We start from the raw sequence: 9,395 nt of genomic DNA, 5'->3' as shown, positions 1-9,395 counted from the left end.
TGTTTCTTTCATAAAGAATGTCGTTGTCACTTTTCATTTCTGTTTTACCTTCTCATCTTTAAGATCTGGCACAGTAACCCCTCTTCCTAGAAGCCTCCCTGTCCACCACTTCTTCTGGGCTTACCTGACCCTGTGGCCTTGTCCCCGCATTGATCGCACATGGGTGATTGTGTGTTTACTTATGTCTCCTCTGCTGGGCAACCTGCTCCTCAAGGGCAAATACAGGATGTATCTGTCTGATACACCTCTGTACACCCCTGCTCCCTGCCCCCAGCCCCCCAGCCTTGGGCTCCAGGCTGGGAACAGAGTGGGGGGTGAGGAAATATTTGGTGAATGAATAAATTAACTAATTAATGAAGAATGCACCTCTTCACTGTCATCCTGTTACAACCTCTTACTTCATCTCTGTCCCCCTTTCTCCTCCAGGTTACAAAGGAGACAACACCAAACCAGGTGGGTAAGGTGAGCCCCTGCTTCAAGAAAACCTTGGATCCTGGGAGGGTATGTTCTGAAGAGGGTCACAGAGGTAGTGTTTCTGGGTCTATAGGAAGCAGAAATTCAGTCTAAATGGCCTGCCTTCTAAAGAACAGCCTGTGCTGTTCAGGACGTACAGACTCAACAGTGCACATTAAAAGAGTATTTGGGCCTCCTGTGGGAATGCAGAACCTCTTCAAGTTCAACCCAGGCTGCATCCCATCAGGGAACATGTCCAGGAAGCTGATGCAGACCCTTTTCCACACAGAAACATTTTGAGCTCTAAACTGTTCATTTGCAAATGGAGCCTCTTGGGCCCTGTGGCAGTGTCTGCAGAGCCTGGCTCTTCTGGGGTCTTCCTGTTTTTTCCTTAGACCTCAGGGGTGGAGGGTTGGGTTGATCCTGCTTGTTCACGGGCTTCCTTTGTCACAGGTGCACCCTGATTTGTTATGGATTGTTTGGTTGAGTAAGTTAGTTATTTCTGCTTGTGTCCATGCCCCACCCCTATTCCCCCTCTTCACCCTTCTCCCAGCCTTTCTTGTATATTTGATGTGTATCTTCCTGTTTGTGTGTGTTTTTGTAAAAATACATATTGTGGTTTTGTGTGCATGTATTTCTAACTTACGCAAATAGTATGTTCTCTAGATCTCTTTCTGTTTCCTCCTCTTTTCATTCAGTCCCATTTAAAAAAACATTTTATTTGGAAATAATTTTAAACTTACAAAAAAGACTGCAAAAATAGTACAAGGAACACGCACACACACAAAATTTTTTTCAGAATCAGTTGAGGGTAACATACAGCATGGCTCTTTATCTCTAAATACTCTGGTGTGTGTTTTCTAAGAACATTCTCTTAGATAACCACAGTACAAGTTATCAGTTTCAAAAATTTATATTGATAGCATATTTTAATCTATATTTGTCCATATTCCAATTGAGTCAGCCCTCTGCATTCCTACCAGCAGTTTGTGAAGGTGTATATATTGCTACAGACCACCCACCCCTTGGCTTGATCCAGCTTTTACATTTTTTACCTATCTAATAGACAAAAAAATGACTTCTTAGTTTAACTGACATTTTTCTCATTACTAATGAGTTTGAGCATGTCTCAATGTGCTGTTGGCTTCTTGAGTTTCCTCTTCTAATAAACTGTCTTTATCCTTTGCATATTGTCTATTCTTTTTTCTTGTTGATTTCCTAGAGTTCCTTGTATATTCCTAATAAAAGTCTTGTATTGATTTTAGATATTGCAAATATTACCTCCTAATCTGTCATCTGACTGTTAACTTTGTTCCTGGGGTCAAAAATCCTTGATTTTGATGTAATCAAGTTAATCAGTTTAAAGCTTTATGGATTGTGGTTTGAGGTTTTGTTTAAAGAGGGCTTTCCCATCCCATGCCACATGGTTGGCTGTTAACTTTACGGATTTACCTTTCACGTTTAGGTCTGCAAGTACTACTAGAGAGGAATCCAGTTTTGTTTTTCTTATTTCTTTTATAGTGAGCTAGTTTTCCCAGCACCATCTACTCAACAATCCATCCTTTACTCACTGATTGTGGTGGCTCCTTTATTTACATTAAGTTCCTGTATTCTCTGAAACAGTCTCAAGCTCTCTATTCCTTTTTTTTTGGTCCACTTGTCTGTCCTTGTCAATACCACGTTTTTGTCACTATGGCTTTGATGTGTGCCTTAATATCTGCTAGGACAAGTGTCCCTTCTTTGCTCTGTCAAAGATGGAACTATTTATGGACCTTTGTTTTTCTATTTCAATTTTAGAGTAAGTTTATCAAATTTCTTAAAAATTCTAACTGGGTAAGTGACTTCATAGATTAATTTTGGGAAAAATTACATCTGAAATATTTAGTTATTCTATTTAAAAGCAATGGATCTTTCTCCATTTATGCCAGTCATTTTCAGTGTCCTTTATTAGAGTTTAACATTTATTACTGCAAAAATCTTGCTTAGTGTTGGATACTTTAATTCCAGGGTATTTTATAATTTTTAGCTATAAACTGTATCTTATTTTGAATATAGTTGTGGTATACTCAGGTTGGTTGGCATAGAGAAATATTACTGATTTTAAAAGTCAGTTACTGAAGTATTATATACATACACAAAAAAAGTGCACAAATTACGTGTCCAGCTCAAGAAATTATCACACAGTGAACGCACCTGTGCAGTCTCCACCCAGGTCAGAAAGCAGAGCAGTACCAGCACCCAGAAGTTCCCTTATGTCCTCCCAGTTACTTCCTTTGTCCTCCTCCCACAAAGTATCATTATTCCTGGCTTCAGAAAGTATAATTTTTTTGGCCTGTTTCTTAATGTTATATGATGTTTGCTGTAGGTTTGTGGCATATAACTTGTATAAATAAGGATTTTCTTTCTGTTCCTAGTTTGCTAAGTAAGAGTGTTTTGTTTTTTAGTCATAAATCTGTGTTGAATTTTTCAAATGCCTTTTTCTGCGTCTATTGAGAAAAGCACAGTTCTTTTAGAGAAAAAGAACTGTTTATGTGGGGAATACACAGAGAGCGCTTCCATTGTGGGACCACCCTTGTACCCCAGGACGATCTCTACATGATCATGGTGCATTATTTTAAGAAATATAATATTGGCTAATATTTTATTTACAATTTCTGCATCTGTGTTCATATTCATACAGTCATACAACTTGATTGTTGGAACTACTTGCAAACTGATAGTGTGTGTAAGCTGTTACACAGAGTGGGAGGCCTCTGTTGGCTCCATGCTGGGACTTTTTCTTGAATGGTCTATGTAAAGACTTCTGACATAGAAGTCTGGAGCTTTTCTTGACTCTGAGTAGTGTGGGGACAGAGGCCTTTTGCATCTAAGAGATGCAGAAAGCTTTATAGCCTTTCAGGAACATGGCCTAGGGACTTACCCTGACACAAGAAAATACATTTCCTGTCCTGGGGCTCCTTCTATGCTTCTCCCTTGTTTTGAGGTTCTGTGCTGCTTGCTCCCTGTGTGTCTCAGTATCTCTCTCCTCCTCCTGTCATGTCTCTGTGTTTCTGTCTTGATGCTTTTTATCGCTGTCATTGTCATTTTCTGTCCAGCTCAATGCCTTTGGGCAGGCCACTGCTCTTCTCTCACCTTCAGTCTCCCCTTCTTTGAAATGGAAGCAAGTCCCCAAGTTTACAGCCTCATGCAAATTACCCTGGAGGGCATCTTGGTCACAGTCATTCTTATCCTCCTCTATGTGGCCACTGTATCTCCCTGTCACGCTTGTTCCTGAAGCTTGTGGCAAACCCTGGTGGCGGAAGAATTTGGACGTGACCCGCCATTGGCCCTGGGAGGTGAGCCTCCGAGTGGAAAATGAGCACGTGTGTGGAGGGGCCCTCATTGATCTCGACTGGGTGGTGACTGCTGCCCACTGCATCCAAGGGTGAGTGTGGCCCATGGAGACCCAGGGCTGCAGCGGGCCCAGCCTAGACTCCTCATTTCCTCTATGAAACAATGTGGCAGTGGGGGAGGTGCGGGGGAGAGGGAAGGGATGTCCAGAACAGGGAAGAGTCATGCTCATGATCTCACAGGGCCAGGGCTGAGCTGGGGCAGGAGCCCCAAGCAACAAAGACTATATCCTGACCAGGGCAACAGCATACGCCCCGTATACACCCCACCCCTCACACACATTAGAACATGTGTGCATGCTAATAGCTGCACACTCGAATACACAGCACATAGACCAGGCCACTTGAATCAGCTTGACTGATGAATGAGGAGGCAGTCATATCTCTGACTCCGAGGGCCCCCTGGCCGGATGAGCAAGATGGGGTGAGCAGGGCAAATCAGGCAGGACTTCTGCTAAGGGGAACGTCCTTGGCAGAGGTAGGAACATAGTGTTGCTTGAGAACCTGACATCTACCAGGTGGGGCTCTGTGTCTCCTGTAGCACAAAAGAGTATTCAGTGATTCTCGGCACCTCCAAGCTGAAGCCCACGGACTCCACAAGGGCCCTCTCGATCCCTGTGAGGGACATCATTATGCACCCCAAGTACTGGGGCCGGAACTTCATCACGGGTGATGTTGCCCTCCTCCAGCTTCACACTCCTGTCGTCGTCAGCAAGTACGTGCAGCCCATCTGCCTCCCGGAGCCCAACTACAACCTAAAGGTTGGGACGCAGTGCTGGGTGACCGGCTGGGGCCAGGTTAAACAGCGCTTCTCAGGTGAGGAGGATGGGGTCGGGGGTGACGTGTGGTACCCCAGAGGGTACACTCCTTTCCTCCTCTGGGGCCTCTCCTGCTGAGCCCCCTCATGGTGCCTCTCAGGAAGCTTGTGGCTGTTACCTCTGGCCCCTGGTTCTTTGGATGTGTTAGGATTGCTCCTCACATGGGAACCGTTGCCATGGTTTACACCATTGCATTTGCTATGGGCACTTCATTTAGTCCTAGGAAAACCTGATCATTTGCCTCTTATGGAAGCTCAGAGTCAGGGATTCATAAATTCACTCACTCACTTATTTGTTCACCTGACAAACTTCGATGTTCAGGCATCTGCCACACGCCAAACCCTTGTCACTGGTAATGCATGCCCTGCCTCTAGGGAACTCATAACTGAGTATGGGTGGAAGCACAGATTAACAAGGAAAGAGGCAAAGACTTTGTCAGGTGATCTTGAGAGCAAGTCGGGAGGAATCTGGGATGAGCTCTGGCAGAGAGTCTGCCTGAGATGCCTGAAGGAAGAGCAAATGTCAATCAGGTGGCAGAGGGCACAGCCAGTATAGAGCTCAGAGGCTGGAGAGAAGCAGCATGGGGTTGGGGTCTCAATTTCTGAGTGGTTGCATTGAAACTTGGATTGTAGCCTGCTTGGTTCAGGAGCAAAAGATTCCCAGAGAAAGGGATCCTGAAATAGAGCCTTAGAGGACAAGGTGCTTGCCAGACATGGTCCACACCACAGGGGGAAGGGCCAAGTGAAGGAGGGCATGGAGGTGTGAAGGGGTGTGGCTGAGTTTTGAGGATGGAGGTGACAAGACCCTGGGAATAGGCAGGGCTGAGTAGAGTGAGGAGTCAGTTCTCACCCCACTGGACTCCTCCACAGCCAACTCCACGCTGACCCCAGAGTTGCGGGAGGCCGAGGTGTTTATTATGGACAACAAGATGTGTGACCGGATTTACCGCAAGAAGTCCCTCATCCCCCGCGTTGTCCCGCTTGTCCTGGGGGACATGATCTGTGCCACCAATTATGGAGAAAACTTGTGCTATGTAAGTTTCTGGGAGGTTCTGGCAGCTCTCCTTCAGTTGGGATGACTCCAGGTGGGGGGCATTTCCCCAGGGAGAGGTTTGCTTGGCCTCCCTCTTTGTCATCATCATCAGGTAGTGCTCTGCTCCCATCTTCCTTCCCCGTGACTTTGATTTTGCCTGATATTCTGGGATGGGATCCCCAACTGAGGAGTGAAGGAGGACTCCATGTAGTGAGATCCTCAAGGAATGAAAGAGGCTTCCAAGCAGAACTCAGAGGGTGGGCATTCTGGGTCCCCCAATCCCTTGGGTCCCAGCTGGGTCCAGAGCCTCCGTCACTCCTCTCTCTTTGCCTAGGGGGACTCGGGGGGTCCACTGGCTTGTGAAGTCGAGGGCAGATGGATTCTTGCTGGGGTGTTGTCCTGGGAAAAGGCCTGCGCCCAAGTACGTAATCCAGGCGTGTACACCCATATCACCAAATACAGCAAATGGATCAAGAAGCAAATAAGCAATGGGGTTCTCTCAGTCCCCTGCACCTCCTCCTGGCTCCTACTCCTGTCCTGGCTGCTGCAGCCCCAGATGGGCCCCTGATCTCCCTTCTCCTTTCTTCTCTGTGCTTTGCCTTTGCCGAATGGGGCCAGATCAAGGTTAGACCAAGGTCATGGGTCTGTATTCAACAAGGGTCAAGGTGGGGAAAGAGTGACCCCTGGGAGACTGGGTCCTGTTTTGGCCTCCTAGTGGGGAGGGATGTGGTAGATGACTAGGCCTTGAGTGACCAGGAGAAGGGAAGTGTGGCCTAGAAGGGCTTTGGAATTGGGGACCAGGATAGCAGGGATTAAATCTGTGCAAACATGAGCTGGCTCTGTTCTCTTTTCTGGGTGGCCCTGGGAGTTGGGGGTTGGTGCGTGGGTAAGGCCTCCTGGAACTAATTCTTCCAGGAGGCTCCCCAGAGTGGGGACTGATGGTTTTTGCTATATCACTTGTGCTGGGGCTTTGGGAAAGGGCCTGGGCCTGAGGCATCAGTTTTCTCAACTGTAAAGTGGGCGTGCTGTAAGAGAGCAGTTGCGACATGCACTGTAGGTGACAGTAGGAAGGACCCACATATCGTGCTCCAAAATCAGCTTTCTTTTTTTAAAAAAATGGCATTAAAAAAAAAAAAACTGATTTCAAAAGTTCCCCTCCTACATTTTTTAAAAATTAAAAACAATTAAAAGCAATGTCTGAATTTTTGTTGTGATTTACCAAAAAAATTCAGAAATACATGAAAGATTCTCCCTTGCTCATTCACCCCCACCACCAATGCTGCTCCCCTCCCCAGAAGTAATCATTGTTAGCATCCTTAAATAAAATATCTTTATGGTTTTTTAAATAAATAGAATCTTATATATGTATTATTAATAACCTGCATTTTAGAAAAAACTATATGCCTTGAAAACCTATGTCAGTACCTAGAGCTATTCATAATTTTACATTATTGCATGTGTACCGTGTGGATGTAATGTATGTTATTTAACCAGCACCAGGTTTTAGGCTGTTTCTGACTTGTCAGCATTGTGGCAGTGCTGCCATGAGCATATTCCTGCATGCTTGGGGGTGGGGTGGGGGAGAACACAGTCTGAAGCATTTCTTCAGCGGTCTTCCTAGGAGTGGACTCAGGGGAGGACCATCACAGGAAACACGAATTTAGTAATTTTGGATGAATATAATTTACTCCTCCCAAAAGCTGAACCAGTATACATTCACACCTGCAGTATACAAGAATGAACGCTTCTCCTTTTTGCTAAAAATGGATATTATTAATCTTCAAAAATTTTTCCCATCCAGTGGTAGAAAGTTATATCATTGCTGTTTTAATTTGCATTTTCTTGATTGGAAAAATATCTTTTCATGTGTTTATTGAAAAAAAGGTATACCTTTTCACTAGTAAATCCTCCGTTCATATGCTTATTTTAGAAATTAGCTTGTTTATCTTTTTCTCATGGAAGATCTTTATCTTTTCTGAATATTAAGCTTTTGTCAATTATTTTACAAATATTTTCTCCAGTTGTTGCCACTTATCTTTTACAAATATGTGGAATATATGGGTAATTTTCCTGTAAAGACTTTAAAAATTATTATTGAATGAAGTCAGTGTTTACTTTCTTTATAGACTTTGTGGCTTGCTTAACTTGGCCTTCTTCATCTCCAGATTATAAAACTATCTTCACATATTTCTTTTAATATTTTGATAAATTTATTTTTTATGTGTAACTGTAATCCTTTTGGAATTTCTGTTATGTATAGTGTGAGTCAGGCACTAACTCTGTTTTCAACTGGAGAACCAACTCGGTTGACATTATTTCTTGTAGAGTCCATCCTTTTCCTGCTGATTTGAATGTCCACATTTATAATAACGAAATCCTAATATATTTGTGGGTATGTTTTTGAAACCTTTATTATTTCCCACTAATCTGTTTGTCTGTCCCTGGGCTAGTGCTGTTCTGTTTCAATCAGCTTCATGTTATGTTTTGTTAAATGGTAGCAAAAACTCTCCTCTTCTTTTAAAAAAAAAAATTGCCTAATCTACAAAGTTTGCCTTCCATATAAACTTTAGAATCAGTTTGTCAGTTTTCATTAAAAATGTTACTGGTATTTGAACTGAAATTAAATACACAGAATAATTTGGGGAGAACTGTCATTTTTAGAGTGTTGATTTCCTAACCAGGAATATGGTATATGTCTCCATTCATTCAGCTCTTCTGTTCATGGATGTCTGGAAAACCATTGAGTTTATTTCTAAGTAGTTTACAAATTTTGATTATGTCTGTTATGGGTGGTATCTTTTCCCATTACACTTTTTCTAATTCTGCATATTAGGTATTTTAAAGCTGTTGATGGATTTAAAAAAAGCAGTGATCTTGATTCCTGGTCATCTTGCAAAACTGTGTATTAAATTCAGTAGTTTTTCAGTTGATTCTCTTGGCTTATTTTGGGGTAATCACATCACCTAAAATGGTGACAGCTCCCTCTTGTACTTTTTGGAAGTCACACCGTTTATTTCTTTTGCTATCTCATTGCTGGAGACTCCAGCACAATATGAAATAGTAGCAATAATGGTGAGGGTACATGTGCTGACCCTGACTTCATTCTTTCATTCATTCCCCAGATACTTGGAATTTCCTCTGTGTCAGGCACGGCTTTGGGCCCAGGTGACACAGTTGTGAACTGTTAAGATGATTATTCTTATTTAATTTGTTTACTTAGTGAAACACATGACTAGATCTCCGGTAGATTTCTTAGGTAAATCCTGTAATACACTCTGGATTAAATTTCTACCATTTTGTTTAGAATTTTTGTTCCAATATTGGATTGGCCTACAATTTTCCTTTCTGTTCCACCCTTGGTGCCATTGCTATGCTAGCATCTTAAAACATGTTGAGGAGCTTTCTAGTCTTTTCCTGTGCCCTAGAGCAGTTTATATAACACCAGCATTATCTGTTCCTTACGTTTGGTAGATTGTGCACATAAAACTTATTGGGCCTGATGCCTTTTTTAGGGGACAAATCTTTGACTATTTAAAAAAAAACTTTCCTAGTTATTGGCTTAGTTGGGTTTCCCACCTCTTTTTGCATTAATTTTAGTAAAATAAATCAATTTAGCTAAGAGTTTAAAATTTTAAACTGATACATAAAATTTGAACCTATGGCTCCTTTCCTATTTTTAATATTATTTACATGTGTACTCTTT

The 9,395-nt window shown here is 42.8% G+C and overlaps 2 protein-coding genes across 2 annotated transcripts in view; both read left to right on the top strand.

The window, feature by feature from the left end:
• The first annotated feature begins 226 nt into the window (after window positions 1-226).
• LOC133095751 (serine protease 45-like) lies at window positions 227-6,458 on the top strand. Its single transcript, XM_061197471.1, has 6 exons — window positions 227-314; window positions 427-453; window positions 3,730-3,877; window positions 4,384-4,658; window positions 5,530-5,693; window positions 6,027-6,458. The coding sequence occupies exons 1-6, from the start codon at window positions 227-229 to the stop codon at window positions 6,258-6,260; spliced, it is 936 nt and encodes a 311-aa protein (XP_061053454.1). The 3' UTR covers window positions 6,261-6,458.
• Window positions 6,301-9,395, top strand: part of LOC133095750 (serine protease 46-like) — a 26,997-nt gene continuing 23,902 nt past the window's right edge. The window contains 1 exon segment of the mRNA XM_061197470.1: window positions 6,301-6,316. Coding sequence (XP_061053453.1) covers window positions 6,301-6,316 — 16 coding nt within the window.

This window comes from Eubalaena glacialis, chromosome 7, assembly GCF_028564815.1.
Source record: "Eubalaena glacialis isolate mEubGla1 chromosome 7, mEubGla1.1.hap2.+ XY, whole genome shotgun sequence".
NCBI classification, from domain to species: Eukaryota; Metazoa; Chordata; class Mammalia; order Artiodactyla; family Balaenidae; genus Eubalaena; species Eubalaena glacialis.
Note: the sequence above shows the minus strand (reverse complement) of the source record. Positions and strands in the feature narration are given on the sequence as shown.